General features: G+C 38.7%; 1 protein-coding gene across 2 annotated transcripts in view; it reads right to left on the bottom strand.

Annotated features, from left to right (window-relative positions):
• The window catches only part of SLK (STE20 like kinase), a 56,865-nt gene extending 41,989 nt beyond the window's left edge, over positions 1 to 14,876 (bottom strand). For both annotated transcript variants that reach the window (XM_029245103.1, XM_029245104.1), the window contains exon 1: positions 14,172 to 14,876. In XM_029245103.1, the coding sequence (XP_029100936.1) occupies positions 14,172 to 14,321 (150 nt within the window). In that variant the 5' untranslated portion in view covers positions 14,322 to 14,876. The remainder of the gene's footprint in view (positions 1 to 14,171) is intronic.
• Between the last annotated feature and the right edge of the window lie 3,089 nt (positions 14,877 to 17,965).

The raw sequence follows: 17,965 nt of genomic DNA, 5'->3' as shown, positions 1-17,965 counted from the left end.
TAATGTCTGTGTTTTTCCACACAATATCATTCTCTAGCCATGAAAAGCTTTGGTGATGCAGCATTTCTTTAAAAAGTGCCCCTCTACTGTCTCCAAAATTTTCTTTGAAGCCACTGTCTCCCATTTTGCAATTATAATGCTGATACTTTCTTGATCTTACCACAGGTGCTAAATGAAGTTTTCAGATGACAACCAGGACTCACATTCTTTCTTCAAAACGTTCTTAAATGGTTTATTGATTGAAACATCAAGGGGTTGCAACTGTATGACACCAGAGATACAACTACGTTCACAAAGCATAGGCAATGACAGATACATCACAACTGCCATCTGGCGAACAATACTAAGGCGTCAATCAATAAATTGGGACATATCCCAATTTGAGAGATGTTTAAAAGTTAAAAGTCTGGGCTTCCCTGGTGGCGCAGTGGTTGAGGGTCCGCCTGCCGATGCAGGGGACGCGGGTTCGTGCCCCAGTCCGGGAAGATCCCACATGCCGCGGAGTGGCTGGGCCCGTGAGCCATGGCTGCTGAGCCTACGCGTCCGGAGCCTGTGCTCCGCAACGGGAGAGGCCACAACATTGAGAGTCCCGTGTACCGCAAAAAAAAAAAAAAGTCTATCATAACTGGTAAAATATGACATTACGTTTATCTCTCTAAGAAAGAAACTACAGTTGAAAAAATAATAAATAGAACTCGCCCTCCCCCAAGTCAGGAAATAAGCCCTTCTCTCACCATTTTAACTTAACACTTTGGGAAGAAAGAGTACAGAGGAACTGTTCTTAAAGAGGAACACTATAAAATACAAGCCCTGGTAAGAGACCAAGGATATTGTGAGTAAAGTTAAAAGTCATCCTGCTTCTGCATGCCTCTACCAATGTCCTGGAAGATTTTAAAGATGTGTATTTTACTTGCGAATAGAATGGCATGAAAGGGGAAAAATAATTAATACTAGATAATCTCTAAAGTTCTTTGTAGTAACAAATTTCATTATTCCATTGCCCTGGGTATACTAATTAAACCAACAATAATACCATTTGGTTTAATATAAATAATAAATAAAATTTACATTAGAAAATGTAGTGCTTCTTACATTATTGTTTGAAAATAACTTGATTACTCATCAGGATCTGATTCCAGAGAACTCTAAAAATCAAAACTGAAATAAACGTTGTTAAGTGTGTAAAACTATCAACAAACATAATGCAAATAAAGTGTTAAAAAGAAACAGTCTTGGGACTTCCCTGGTGGCTCAGTGGTTAAGAATCCGCCTTCCAGTGCAGGGGACATGGGTTCGAGCCCTGGTCCAGGAAGATCCCATATGCCACAGAGCAACTAAGCCCGTGCGCCACAACTACTGAGCCCGCGCTCTAGAGCCCACGAGGCACAACTACTGAGCCCACGAGCCACAACTACTGAAGCCTGGTGCCTAGAGCCCGTGCTCCGCAACGAGAGAAGCCACAGCAATGAGAAGCCCCCACACTTCAACGAAGAGTAGCCCCCGCTCGCCGCAACTAGAGAAAGCCCGTGCACAGCAACGAAGACCCAATGTAGCCAAAAATGAATAAATAAATAAATTTATTTTTTTAAAAAAAGTCTCATCTACCACCTAAAGCATGAAAATTCTTCACATAAAGATGTAATTATAACTAAACAAATGTTAATAAAAACAAGAATTAAATAACAAATACTCAGATATTAATTTAAAGGAGACATAACTTCAATACATAAACAGTTTTCAGAGATCAGTCGTGATCACTTAAAAATCACTATGTTTTTATCTTCACGAATCACAGGAGCCAAGGAAAGAGACTGGAATAACTAAAACTCAGAAACCTGGAGGAAAGATTCTGCAGAGCTGAAACTGAGCTCCCTGAGGAGAGAGTGCTGCTCTGCTCAGCTGCTGCTGGCGGCTCTGAACTTGGAAGAGGATCTTGTGGGGCTAGGGTACCTTTTGAAGAAGAGGGGACTAGCCAACTGGAGCTGGTGTTAGTAAGAGCTGTGATGAGGCTGGCTCTGTGAGTGTTGGAAAAACTACAAACTGAATTCAGGACTACTGTTGCTAGAGTGAAGAATTTCCACTAGGATGATGGTCAAAGTAACAGGAAAGCAGACAAGGGAGCCCACAGGAAACAAAGAGAAAGGTGTAGGTTCTTTCTTCCTCCTCCTCCTTGCAGCCTCCCTCTAGTGCTCCATACTTCTGAAACCTAAAAGTGAGCAGCTGGCAAGTCAGAAATGTGATTTGCAAAATCTTAGAACAGCATCACAAAGTAGAGCTATAGAAGGGGGTGTCTGGAGCTGAAAGACACGAATTTAATAAGTGGCATAATCCTCCTAAAACAGGTGAGGATTACAGATGGGAGAACTAAGACACAGAGTAGTATTAAATATTTGGTTACGCAGAATCTAAAAAGAAATGATACAAATGAACTTATTTACAAAACAGAAACAAACTCATACTGGGAAGGATGGGGGGAAGGGATAGTCACGGAGTTTGGGATCAACATGTACACGCATGTACCAGGCCCCAGGTTCATTCCCCGGCACCTCCAGCTGTTAGTTGGCTTTCAACAAGCCCCTTAAAGGCAGACTGAGCTATTCTTGGGGCTTCCCTGGTGGCGCAGTGGTTAAGAATCCGCCTGCCAATGCAGGGGGCATGGGTTCGAGCCCTGGTCCGGGAAGATCCCACATGCCACAGAGCAACTAAGCCCGTGCGCTACAACTACTGAGCCTGCGCTCCAGAGCCCATGCTCAGCAACGAGAGAAGCCGCTGCAATGTGAAGCCTGCGCACCGCAACAGAGAGTAGCCCCCGCTCTCTGCAACTAGAGAAAAGCCTGTGCACAGCAACAAAGACCCAACGCAGACAAAAATAAAATAAATAATAAAATAAATAAAACTTTTAAAAAGATCTATGCATTTAAAAATAAAGAAATAAAATAGATAACCAACAAGGACCTACTGTATAGCACAGAGAACTCTGCTCAATGTTATGTGGCAGCCTGGATGGGAGGGGAGTCTGGGGGAGAAGAGATGCATGTACATGTATAGCTGAGTCCCTTTGCTGTGCACCTGAAACTATCACAACATTGTTAATCAGCTATACTCCAACATAAAATAAAAAGTTAAAAAAATTAAAAATAACTATTGGTTAATAAACATTCAAAGCTCCAAAGAGCAGTTAAGTGAGGGAAAAAAAAAAGAATAGCACTAGAGATAGTTTTAGATTGTTTAGCTATTGTTGCTACCTGTTTTACATTATATGCTAATTCTGGTGATCTTCTCAGAGCCCTGATAAGATTTTGCTAGGAATGAGTATGAATATCAAATGAGAATAAAACTACTCAACATCATTGGCAAAGATATACAGTTGCTTTCCATTATTTGTGCTAGTTATGTTCTATATAGGTCACTACAAATCCTGAATTAGTGAATACTGAACCACTGCTCCTAAAAGAAATACACACACACACCCCCCTCCTCATATAGATTATAATCTTCAATCTCAAAAACAACTCATCCTGGTAGATTCTATTTTCTTTGTTTTACAAAAGAGAAAATGAGGTTCAGAAATGTTAGGTGGCTGCCCCAATTAACAGGTGCCAGAGCTGGGATTCAAACCCCATCCAACTCGTCCCAACGCAGGAGCTTCTTGCACTTCACTACATTGCTCTCTACTGTCTCCATCCTTTGGAAATCTCTGTATGAGAGCTGAGACAAGAAGACGTAGCATCACCTAGTTCAATCTCAGCATGTAATGTGTGGGTCTAGGGACTCACATTTTACATAGCTTTGCACACGTACACAAATGACTGTGAAAGTAATGCATGTACAGACTTGGGGACTACAAACAGATTTTAGCAAGTAGACAAATTCACAAATACAGAATCCGCAAATAATGAGGATCAACTATACTCTTCCCATCTGGAAAATATTACAGAAATCCTTTTTAAAAAAGCATTTTTCGGGGAATTTCCTGGCAGTCCAGTGGTTAGCACTCTGCGCTTCCACTGCAGGGACCATGAGTTCATCCCTGGCTGGGGAACTGAGATCCCACATGCCTCTTGGCATCCCCAAATAAATAAATAAATAAATAATTTTTAAAAAAGAATTTCCATGTCATTTCCTGAATTCTGCAAAAGAGAAAGGAATATACTCTATAGTCTCTTTATATTCCCAAACACTATTTTATTTATATTGTTCTGGTTATTTATTGAAAACTGAGTTACTGCCGGTCAAGATACCAACAGCAAAATGTCAGTAATAAGTTAATGTTGGCTAAATCTGCAGTTTCCAAAATGTTTTACCAATTCTCAGATCACACAGTTTTCCCACTTATTTCAAGGACTTGCTGACTCGGAGCAGCCTGAATAAACTGAAACATTATTGACAATTGTGTGAAAGATAAGCTGTGGAAATTTGCATAGGCTGCGTAGTTGAAAAGATGAAAAAGTGAGAACACGAAAAGACAATTTCAAAAAAATATTTAAAAATACGACAAAGATGTACTACTTCTGGACATTAATTCAAGAAGAATAAAGGCTTTTAAATGGTAAGGAAGGTCATTGCCACACAACTATTCTCAACGTTAAATTATAAAAGGGCCAGAACATGCTGCTCTCAAGGCAAGTTATTCCATACAAATACTAAGATCTTTACAAAGAAGGACAAAAGAAGAGCCAGCACGTTAAAGCTATTTTTGCAATCCAAAGTTTCAGTTACCTCTTTTAAAACATAAATGTATACATGCTAGGAATTTGGACTTCATGTGGTATTGAGTACAAAACATAATGTGGTATTTAATAAACACCAAATAACTTTAGTAATAGTACAGAAGTAGTTGCCTACTCTGAAAGGAGACTTTGTTTCTCCTTTCATAGAAAAAGAGAAAGAGAAAAATGATGACTATATAGAGGGAGGGAAAAAATGTGAAAAGGAGAACTGTTAAGTGAAATAAAGCAATGTGTAGAAGAGTATTTTAAAATACGACCCCTTACTTTTTTATTTTGAAAAATTCAAACCTACAGAGAAGTTGAATGAACAGTGAACACCCATACACCCCTCACCCAGAGTCACCAATTAACATTTTGTTGTATTTGCTTTTCTCACTCTCACATACACACACACACAAGATCCACACACATATCTTTTACATATATATGTAAAAGATATGTGTGTATGTGCATAAATATGTATATACTAACACACACATACATGCATTTCTTTTTTACTATGCCACTTGCAAAGTAAGCTGCACTTCACACATAACCACAATATAATTAACATACCCAAAGAATTTAACATTGATATATCTAATATATACTCCATATTCAAATTTCTCAAATATCTAAAAAACTCCTTTATTGCTTACATTTTTAAAAGTTCAAACCATGGATTTGTCTGATTGTTTCCTCATTAACAGATTCAGGTTAAATATCTTTAACAAAAATACTACTTTAGGTGATTATACAGTTCCCACTGAATTATATCAGAAAATACAGTTCCTCCTGTTACTGTTGATTAACGCCAGGTTTGATCACTTGATTAAGATGGTATCCATCAGCTCTCTCTACCAAAAAGGTACATTTACTGGGTGATACTTACTTATGATACTTACGGGGTGAAACCGTGTTCCTCCACAGCCTTCCACACAATGATTTTTTTAGCATCCATCAATAATTTTTGCCTGAATTATTATACTGTGGTTGCAAAATAGTGGTTTTTCTAATTTTATCAATCTTTACATATTAACTAACTAGCATTCCTCTATTAGGCTACTATTTTGTTGATATTTTTGTTGCTCAAAACTAACCGGTATTCTTTGGGCATGTCCCCATTAATTTTTGAGCATATCTTTGCTTTCTGGTCCAAGATATCCAGGCTCCTTTGGGAAAAAACGAGTAGTGGGGAGGCTTTTACTTTTCAATTTTTATCACTTTTGTACTTCTCTAGCCCAGACCTGGATCAGACTTTTCAACAAGCCCTGGTTCCTTTTAGTGGGAAATGGTATTTAGAAACCAAGAGCTAGGAGTACTACTTATCATTACTTCTAGGCCTTTTCAGTGGAAAACAGGAATATGTATAATATGTATTGTGTGTGTGTGTGTGTGTGTGTGTGTGTGTGTGTTGGGGGGCATGAGTGCATGTGTTATCACGAGTTCAAACTAAAACCTCCAGTTCAAAAATCAACGTCATAGGGTTCTTCCTTACATTTCAAGCTTATAACCCCTTTCTCTGAGTTACAACCCTAGTTTCTAAAACAGCACTATATTAATTTGCTCTATCCTATAGTACATATAAAGTATTTTCAGAATTATAAGATTAGTTATCACTACTAGTAACAAACCTATTTAATAAAGTTCAAGCATTCTTTGCTGTTCTTTTTATCCTTTAAATATATCCCACTAGTCAGAGCACTCTATTCAAAAATCATTTGGGACTCCCCTGGTGGCGCAGTGGTTAATAATCCGCCTGCCAATGCAGGGGACACGGGTTCGAGCCCTCGTCCGGGAAAATCCCACATGCCACAGAGCAACTAAGCCCATGTACCACAACTACTAAGCCTGCACTCTAGAGCCCATGAGCCACAACTATTGAGCCTGTGTGCCACAACTACTGAAGCCCACGCACCTAGAGCCCGTGCTCCACAACAAGATAAGCCACCACAATGAGAAGCCCGCGTACTGCAACGAAGACCCAATGCAGCCAAAAATAAATTAATTAATTTAAAACATCATTTGAAGCACTTTTCCAGTATAATTATGCTATCAATTTGATAGGCAGTTAAGTTCACCGGTATATACTAACGTGCATGTGTCGATATATTTTCAGTTTTACAAACAAGCATTTGTATATATGCTCATACAGGCATAAAATTTTACCTGAAAAGATACACAGATATTATTATAGTGGTTAAACTCAGGAAGAAAGACTGGCAGGGATGGCTTTCATTTTTCAATTTTATCATTTTTTGTACTGTTCAAGTTTCTAACCACGAGTATACCCTTGAGTTCTTTTAAATTAACAGGTTATCTAAAAGGTAGAATTATTTTTATATATTCTTCTTTATACTTTGCTATATTTTCAAAATAATAGTATTTACATTTCTAGAAATAGAGAAAATATATTTTTGTTTTTTTTAGGGTAGAATAGAGCGTCATGTCAATTAAAATTAAAATTTTAATTGTCAATTAAAATTAAAATTCTTCATAACTGAACTATTAAGAAGTTTAGAAGAAAATATAGATAAATATTTATCTAATTTCTGGGTAGGGAAGGCTTTTCTAAGCATGAAAGTGAAGGAAAAAAAAGCAAAGTAACACACTGACAGATTTTGTAGAATAAAGAACATTATATGTCTTTATATCAAAAAAGCAGCATAAACTAAAGTAACTAAAATAACTGCATCATTATTATAAAGTGCTCATTTTCATAGTACATAAAAAGTACTTTCAAATCAACAAGAAAACAACTCTATTAGAATATGAATAATTCAATTAATTTTTAAATGGCAATCTCTTTAAAAATGAGAGAAATGGAAAATGAAATAAAGAGATACTCTTTTTGTCTACTGAAAAAGTAAATAAAAGTAAAACTTTTTTAAAAGGATAAAAACTAACATTGAAAAAGGTCAAGGGACAAAGGCACAGAAATAGACCATTGTTGGGTTGTTTAAATAGGTATAACCCATGTATATATACGTAAGTACACAGAAAAATATCCAGAAACATATACATGAAACTGATGATGGGGAGTTCCCTGGTGGTCCAGAGGACAGGATGCAGCGTTTTCACTGCCGTGGCCTGGGTTCAATTCCTGATCAGAGAACTGACATCCCGCAAGCCAAGCAGCACGGCCAAAAAAAACCCCCCAAAACAAAACAAACAGAAAAAGAAACCGATAATAATAGTTACATTTATGGAGAGAAGAGCAGGAACAATAATTAGGGTAACGGTCAAAGAAACTAACTTTAATCTCTAATAAGTTAATTTTCCCAATAAATAGAACTTCTTTAATTATTTGTATTGGATTGGCCAAAAAGTTCATTCAGGTTTTTCCATAACATCTTACAATATAATTAAAAATTAATTTAAAAATAAATTTATAAACCTTTCTAGAGTAATTTCACAGTAAACATTAATAAATGATCATGTATTTTGCCCTAACAATTCTATTTCTAGGAATTTATCCTAAAGAAATAGGAAATTCATAGAAATATACCATGTGTATATGGACATTTGACATATGATGGAGGCACTGCAAAGCAATACGGAAAGGGTGGTCTTTTCGGTAAACTGTTGAGACAACTGGGTATCTACATAGAAAAAATGAAACTGGACCCCTACTTCACACTATAGACAAAAACCAACATCAGTTTAATTACAGACCTAATGTATAGGAAGAAGGCAACACCATAAAACTTTAAGAACATAACATAGGAGGACATCTTCATCACCCTGGGTAAGGAAATTTTAAGACAAAAAGCACTAAGTATAAAAAGTTAATAAATTGAACTACATTAAAATCTGAAACGTCTATACAAAAGAAGGATATCATAAAGAGAAAGAAAAGACAAACTACAAAGCAAGAGAAAATAATGTGCATCATATATAACTTGAGAGGATTAGTTTCCGGAATATACAGACTCCCATAAATCAATGAGAAAAAGAAAAAGAACCCAAAAGACTTTAACAAGCACTTCAGAGAAGAAGAAATCCAAATGGCCAATAAGTATATAAAAAGGAACTCAACCTCATTAGTAATCAGACAAAGAAAACCCCTGCAGGAACAGGAATTGACTGTAAATGGGCACAAGGGAACTTCAAGTGGCCAAAAGAGGATTCTAAAGCTAGATTGTAGTGATGGTTGCACAACTGTGCAAAGTTATTAAAACTCATCAAGTTATAAACATAAAATAGGTGAATTCTGAGTTATATAAATTATACCTCAATACAGCTATGTTTTTAAATGGGCAAACAAACAGGAAATTTCACAAAAAAGAAAATACCCAAATATTCGATAGGCACATGGCTCAATTTTTTTAGTCATAAGGAAAATGTAAATAAAACCACTTCACACTCACCAGAATGGCTAACATAAAATATTAATAACAGTATTAATAACAATAGCAAGTGTTGGTGAGGACAAAGAGCAATTGAGAAAATCCCCATCCCTTACTTATGGGGGTATAAATTCATACAATCACTTTGGAAGACTGGCCATAAGTAAGGGATGGGGATTTTCTCAATTGCTCTTTGTCCTCACCAACGCTAGTTCAAAAATGTATTTTTGACCTAGAATTCTACGACCAAACTATACATCAAGTATGACATTATAATACAGACATATTCAGACAGGCCTGGTCTTAAAAACCGAACCTTCCATTCATCCTTTCTCAGAAGACTACTGAAGGTTGTACATAACCAAAACAAGGAAGAAATTCCAATAGGAAAAACAAAGCATTTAAGACACTCTTGAAGTAGTTTGAGCTCCTAAGACTTCTGGGGAGGAAAATTATAAGCCATTATTGAGAGATATTAAAAAAAAGACCTAGAGATAAAACATATGCATAGGTAGGAAGACTCAGTATCAGGGAGACGTTAATTTTTCCAAAGTTGATCTAAATATAAATTCAATTAAACCCCTTCAAAAAGGCACAACAGGTTTTTTTGTGGAACTCAATTAAGCTAATTCTAAAATGTACATGAAAGCACTAAAGGCCAAGAATATACTAGACACTGCTGAATAAGAACAAGGGGAAGTCTTTCTCTAGCAGAGATTTGTTTCAATGCTTTCCTAATTAAGACAGCGGGATACTGACAAAGGAATAGACTCACAGATCAATGAAGAGACTAGAGATCGCAGAAACAGACACATGTTGCAGACAGCACTGCAGAGCAGTGGAAGAACAGTTTCCCCCAGTGATGAGTCTTGGGACAATTGTGTATCCATGGGATAAAAAAATGAAATTGGACCCCTGTATCATACCATTTGCAAAAATCTATTCTAACATTTAGGGTTGTAGACCTAAATGTTAAAGGCAAAATCATAAAGCTCTTAGAAGATAAAATAGGGGATTATCTCCATGATCTCAGGTTAGGAAAGCCTTTCTTTTCTTTTCTTTTTTTTTCCAAAGATCTAATTAGCTTTATTAGGTGATTCATCAATCGGGCAGCATCCCATCCAACAACTGGAAGGACACTCCAGGAAAGAATTTCTCAAATACAATAGAGAAAGCATTAACTGAAAAAGAAAAAACAAAGTTGGAGTATATTAAAGTCAAGAACTTCCTGTTCATAAAAAGACACCATAAAGAAAATGAAAAGACAGGCACAGAATGAAAATGTATTTGCAATAACCATAACCAGCAAATGGTTAAAATCCAGAATACACTACAAATAAACAAGAAAAAGACATCCAAGAGGAACATGAACAAGAAACTTGAACACAAAAGAAGAAATTCAAATTACTAATAAACCTATGGAAAGAATCACTTATTAGCAGTCAGAGAAAGATGTATTAAAAGCACAAGGAAAACTATAACATCAGATTGTCAAAACTTAAAAATTCTGACAATATCAAATGTTGGAGAGAATGCAGAGCAAGGAAATTATCATACGCTGCTGGTGAGAGTGTAAACTGGTATAGTATGGCATCATCTAGTAAAATTAAAGATACACTACCCTATAACCCAGCAATTCTACTCCTGAGTCTTAGTGAAACTCATACATATATGCACCAGTACTGTGTATAAACGCCAAACACTGGAAACAACTGATATATCCATTAACAGTACAATGGTAAATAATTGGTGATGTAACCATATATTGGAATTCTATGCAACAATTAACTACATACCGCTTTAGCGATAACAAAGACACACCTCACAAACATAATGCTGATTTCAAAAGAGGCAAGACACAAAATACACTCAATACATACAAAACTAAAGTTATCATGTTTAGTTATACACTCCTAGATAGTAAGTTATGAAGAAAGGAAAGAAATGAAAAACTTACAGATAGGATAGTGGTTTCCTTTAGGGGGAGAGAGGAAGTAATTCAGAAAGGAGGTGGGAAGGATTCTGGGGTACTGGCAGAATTCCTTTACTCTGATGGTTGTTAATATGAGTTCACTTTACTATTGTTTGCTAAACGTACATATATGTTTTGTACTTTTCAATACAAAGATTATATATTTCACTACTTTTTTTAAAAAAAGGTGCATGCCCATCAGGGACATAAAAAGAATCACTTTCATCCAACACACAGTCAATAGTTCAGCTTCAATTCAACAGATCATTTCATGTCATTCCTTTTTTTTTTTTCTGTTAAAAGCAACAGAAATCCAAACATAAAAAATTGTGAGGGATACTACATATCTTCATTTATGTGTCAAATAATACTATTAAAAAGAGAAAATAAATTTAAAATCGGGAAGATCTTTCAGGCAAGAAAGTAACTGTTACAGAGTTGTATAGTGCAGGACTGAGTGGAGAGCATACAACAATATGACGGAAAAATGATTGTCTATTTAGAAATTTAACCTTTGTAACAGCTACTAATTTCCATAAGCAAATGACAGTTGGAATCAACTTTAGAAATAGTTTTCTATTACATACTAATACATACAATTGTAAAAAAAGCTATCAAAGCTTTTTCTCTTACACAGAAGTTTATAAATTTAAAATTTCTAGAGAATCTTGTACAGTAAAAAAGGTTACAAAAAAGGCAGAACAGGTAAGATACGTTTAAATTTAAAATTCTCTTTTTAAAAAAATCTCAGAGCTTACTCCTTGAAAGCATAAAAAAATGAAAGACGAAAAGAAAAAGATGCAAAGAACTCACACTCTTCAAGTATCACACTAAAATAGATATCAAGCCCACAAAAATTATCCTTGACACAATCTTATAGTGTTCAACTACATGGAGTAAGTCTCTTGTTTTTCAAAAATTTTTCAATTGGTGTCCCACTATAGGAAGATACATTCACTTTGCAGAGTCATTAAAGAATTAAATCACATAGCATTAGCATGTCCACACAATCTGCCTGTGCCAGAAAATGGTTTACTATCTTCATAGGTCCCTTTTCCTGTCCCATCCCACATTTTGTTTCCAAGCTGTAAATGTAACAACAGTAATTTTCTGCCATTTTCTGAGCCCTTTTTTGTGTCTTACATTTTTTATCTCCTTTAATTCTCACACACTAAGGAGTAGGTCTTACTGATGAGAAAAATGAGACATGGAACGATTAAGTAACTTGTCCAAGGTCACAGGCTGCTATTGAGGGAGCCAAGATATAGTCCAACTCTGGAGCCAGTGTCTTAATATTACACTGTTTCTGTTCAATAAAACATTTATACCATGAAAACTGCCCATAATCACCTACTGCCTTCTAACTACCAGATCCCAGATGCCTTGAGGATTTATTTTTGCCTTTCCTAGATAACTGCATACTCACAGAACATTAATGGGTAAAAGAATCTAAACATTTAGGGAAATCTATGATTTCCCACCTCAGAAAAAGGAGGTCCAAAGACATTAAATTTCTCGAAGATCTCGAAGCTGGTTTGGGACAACCAGCAATAAAACACAATTCTTAACTCCCAGGAGTGATCTTCCCACTGCACTAAAAGCCCTGTCTACCATACATTCTATACTGTAAGCTCTTGTTGAAATCCATAGTCTACCCTCCACATTAGGCACTGAAGTTTACTTTGTCAACTTTCACAGCACATAGTAGCTTCAATAGCGCTCACAAGCAGGTAACACACATTCCTTCATTTCCACAAATATAAAGAGAAATGCACTATGTGCTAAGGCAATAGAATTAACCCAAATGTATATAATTTTGGCCCCTAGTCTTACCATAAAAACATAAATACATTAACATGTGACAAGTGCCATAGTAAGCAAGGTGAACAATGTGTTTTGAAAGCACACAGAAAAGAGTAGATATTTCAGACTAAGAATGAGGGGCTTTGAGATGCATTAGAGGCAGGGCAAAGGCAGACAGTGTGATGATGCTTAGAAAGAAGGAAAAATGCTATCACTTCTACCAATAGACATTAAAGTAAAAAAAAAAAAAGTAACAGTAAATATGGGGTCAGAAGACTTGAGATCAAATCTAGGCTGTGACTAGTGTGAATGTGAACAATTTGAGTCTCAGTGTCCTCATCTATGAAATGTAGATACTACTGACCTGCATATCTCGCAGAACTCTCATGGGGGCCAAATTATGTGAAAGTACTTTAAAAACTGCAGAGTCCTGTATAAACTTAAGTTATTTATATTTTCACTTCTAGGCAACCCTGTGGGTCCTTCCCCTTAAACTGTCTCATAAAATCCTCACCATTCAGGATTAAAATATTCCGATGACATCATTCATATATTCCTTACAAGACAGTAAACAGTTAACCCATGCCTTCCTATTGAAACGGCAAACCTCTTTCTACTGAAATGAATATCTGTATGTAAAAATATGTGTATATATGTAGGTGCATGTTTTTTTTTAATTTCTTAAGCCCTGAAATTGACTTCTAGTCAATGCTTATTATAATTATATTTAGAAACTAATACCAGATGCAGGTTTTCTTCCAAAAATTTTCTATCAGAAATTCCACTCCATTTTACAGTATGCTGTCAAGCCACCAAGTCAAGAATAGTCTGCAAGTAGCAATCACTTTGCTCTCATCCCCAAGAGACTGGTTATGTATGAGCAATAGACACAACCAAATATATACTCTGGACCCCAAAAGGGAACTGCTTTAGTGTAAGTATATATACGAATGCAAACAGCTAGTACACAAATAGAAATCCACTGAAAAGTATAATGAGTTTCTGATTTGAAAATGCTTGAAGGCCACAACCAGACCCCTCCTTTAAATTAAAGAACACCCTCATTTCCTTTAACGTTTAACAGAGCAGACGGTAAACCTTGCCTCCGTTTGGCAACCACTCTTTAAACTACATCCAGGCCCCATTTTGTTCAACCTTAAACCCTACCTCTTAGCTACTGCTTGGATGATAACCTAAATAAAGTTCCAACGTACGTTTACGAAGTCCTAAGAAGGTCCAAGAGACAGGAACAGGACGCGGGAGCGAGAAATCCTCGTGCCACTCCGGGCCACGGGCTGTTTGATCTCACAAGTGCAACTTCCCGTTTCTCCCTCTTACCTTGTACACTTTCCCAAAGGCTCCGTCGCCCAATTCTCCTATAATTTCCCAAAACTCCTCGGGGTTTAGGTCCCTCTTCACATGTTCGTACTGCTTCTTCTTCTTCTCGATCCCCAACTTGAAGATCTTACGGAAATTGAAGAAGGACATTCTTCCTTCCAACAGAGTTTCTTACACTTAAGGAGTAAAAACAACAATAAGAGGCAAAGTTTCTCCTCCCCGCTCTCCCGCGCAAGCCCGGCGGGCGACGGCGGGCGCTGGCTGTCCGGGCTCCCGCCGCTCCGGCCCGGCAGTCTCCAGAGAAGGCGGGGCGCGACTCCCGCTCCGGCCCGCGGGGTGGGGACGCTGTGCGGGCGGCCCCTCTGCCAAGCCCGGCCCGCGGGCCGCACGGCTAAGCGCCTGGCCCCCGGCCGGCCCTCGGGGGGCGGCACCTGCCCGGACGCTCGTCCCTCTACTGGCCCGGCCCGACGGGCCCGAGTGGTCCGGACGCCCGCGGCCACCGCGGTTAGGCCCGTGTCACGGCGAGTCTCCAGGGGCGTCGGCCACTCCGGGATAGGGACGCGGCCGGCGGCCTCTGAGGCGGGCAGTCGTCTGGCCGAGCTCTCCCGCCCCGGGCCGGGAGCCCGGGGTCTCCTCCGCAGCCGTCTGCACCCGCGGTGCGAGGCCCGCGCGTCCCCCTGGGCTCTGGGGCGCAGCCGCCGCCGCTGCCGCAGCCGCCGCAGCCGCCGCCGCCGCCGACGCCGCCGCCTAGCTCCCTCCCGAGCCCACGCAGCCTCGGCCTAAAGCGCGCGCCAACGCCGACGCCGTAGCGCGCCCGCGCGCTCCCCCGGCCGCGCGCCAGGCTCTCCGCGCACTCGCGCGGGGGTGGCCCCTCTGGCCCCGCGCACGCGCGTTGAGCCCCGCAAGCTGGCGGCCCTAGGAGGCTTGTTTGCCTCCGGCGCGGGGTGCGCTGTTGGTGCTTGAGCTGGTAGCTGGTTGACGGTTGCTCCGGGTTTGTCCTCCAAGCCCCAAATTCTTGTCAGCCAACGGCTTTGATGGAGTTGCCCCTTTGCGCACGACCCTGTTGGTTGTGCTAGCGGATGTTTCCTCCATTCTGGATCTGGGAAAATACGTAGCGAGCGAAAGCTGAGCTGTCCCGATCTGGACCTTTTCGTTCTCAAACAGGACCCAGAGTGAGTGGGAAGTATCTGTGGTGGCTGTTTGCTTTGGATCCAGAGCTTATGAGCTCTGTGACCTTGGGCGCCTAACCTCTCCGAGCCTCAGTTTCTTCATTGTGAAATGAAGGTCCTTAAAGTCCCGACCTGGGGGTTGTGGCGAGGAGTAAATGAGGCAATGGATGTAAGCCCTTTGCAAGGTGCCTGCACCGGCAAACGCTCAATTTCAGTTCCTGCTGTTGTTACAAGTGTGCACGTAAGACAGACATAAACATATAAAAATTGTTTAAACCCTATTCTTGAGTGATGACCACGACACTCCCTTGAGGGTAATCTACCTTCTTCTGGCCACTTCCATAGCCGTAATCCTGGTGTCACCCTTCGTGACTCCATCTGAACCACTTACTAAGGCCTTCACTTCCTGATCTGCCCCCGGCCCCCTTGGACAGCACTAGTGGAAAACGACCTAATGTGGGCGCTGGCTGCAATCTGTCAGATGGTGCCGCGCCTTCCCCTCCACTAGGAGGGAGCACTTTCAGGGCAGTGGCTGGTTAAGCATCATGATATGCAGGTACCTACCAACATTCCTGGCATGTGATAGGAAGGCAGATTCCATGAATGAATGCATGCATGCATCCATGCTATCTGGAGCAGAGGCCATTTTGCTGTCTAAGTACCCTTACCAAATCATTTTGTCCTCCAGCCCCAAAATGGCATAACAAAACCCCTCTTGCAGTAAGAGGGGTATGATGATCTTGTTTCTCAAGACTATTTTTTAATAGGTTTATTGAGGTATAACTGATATACAATAAAATCTACATATTTAAAATATATACTTTTAGGTTACTATTATCAGTATCTTGTAATAACCTATAATGGAAAAGAATCTAAAAAAGAATATATATATATATATATATATATATATATATGGTCTGAATCACTTTGCTGTACACCTGAAACTAACACAACATTGTAAATCAACTACATTTCAATAAAAATGAGAAAATAAGTTATTGTAAAAATAAATAAAATAAAATATACACTTATGTTTTGACAAATGGAAACACCTGTGAAAACAATACCATAATTAATCTTTTCTTTTTTTTTTTTTTGCGGTACGCGGGCCTCTCACCGTTGTGGCCTCTCCCGTTGCAGAGCACAGGCTCCGGACGCGCAGGCTCAGCGGCCATGGTTCACGGGCCCAGCCGCTCCGCGGCATGTGGGATCTTCCAGGACCCGGGGCATGAACCCGTGTCCCCTAGCATCGGCAGGCGGATTCGCAACCACTGTGCCACCAGGGAAGCCCTATTTTTAATTAGTATCATTTATGTAGTTGGCTTTAGATGTAAAGAAAATACATATTCATTGTGGGAAATGAAGAAATGCACAAAAAAATTAAAAGTGCTATAATTCTACCATCCAGAGATAACCATTGGAAAGATTTCATTATATTTCCAAACAGGACTTTCTGGCTGTGCATTAACTTTTTTTACATGGATAAAATTATAAAGATTGCATATAAATATTTGCATCCTGTACCTTTCATATTTCAGTGTGATTAGTAATTGTTTTCTTCCATCATGAGATATTTAGATTGCTTAACAACTTTTCTCTGTTTCAGATAAAACATTGATAAATATCTTTGTTCACAGATCCTTTTCCACATATTTGATTATTTCCTTAGGGTAAATTACCAGAAGTAGATTTGGGTCAAAGGGTATAAGTCTGTTTCCTTTTTTTGTTCTTTTCAAAATAGAAAAACCTTTACTGTTTTCTCAATGAAAAGATAGTATATCCTTGGTGTAAATTAATTCAAATGAGACAGAAATGATAAACTAGGAAGCTGTCTATAATTCTCCCCTCCCGCCTTCACTCTCCCAGACTTCACCCTCAACCTAACCACTGTTAAAAGTTAAGCCTTAATGAGCAGGTGGGAACTTTGGATGGTAACAAAAAAGTTCTAAAACTGGATTGTGGTAATGCTTGCAAAACTGTACGCATTTACCAAAAGTCATTGGATTGTAAACTTACAATGGGTGAATTATATGGTATGTAAATTATACCACAATAAAGCTGCTTTTAAAAAGTTATAGATGACCAAATTTTTTTCTATGCATATACCTTTTTAAATAAAAATGGTATCTGATATGGATCATGGACATCTTTCATGTCAACACAAATAGATCTATCTTTTTAATAGCTGCATAGAGTCCCAGTGTATAGCTCTACCATCATTTATTTAAGCATTTCTCTACTGACAGGCATTTAGGTGGTTTCCAATTTTTTGTCATCACAAACAACACTGCAGTGAGCATGCATATACAAGCATTTTTGTGTATTTGTCTGATTATATTCCTTTAAGATAAAATTCAAGAAGTGGAACTGCTGAATCAAAGAACATATTTTTGTTTTTACTTGTATTGCCAAATTGGCCTCTAGAAAGGTTGTACTAATCTCTGCTCCTACTACCAATGTAGGTATGAGAATGCCAGTGTCACCAGCCCCTCAATAGCACCCAAACCATCTTTTTAAACTTTGCCAAGATAGTCCAAAATAATCTCTCATTTACAATTCTCTGATTGTTGGTGATGTAACACCTTTTCAGATGTATACTGACCACCTTTATTTCTTATTTTATGA

This window comes from Monodon monoceros, unplaced genomic scaffold (assembly GCF_005190385.1).
Source record: "Monodon monoceros isolate NGI ecotype Baffin Bay Population unplaced genomic scaffold, NGI_Narwhal_1 Super_Scaffold_4, whole genome shotgun sequence".
NCBI classification, from domain to species: domain Eukaryota; kingdom Metazoa; phylum Chordata; class Mammalia; order Artiodactyla; family Monodontidae; genus Monodon; species Monodon monoceros.
This window is presented reverse-complemented; position numbering and strand designations above follow the sequence as displayed.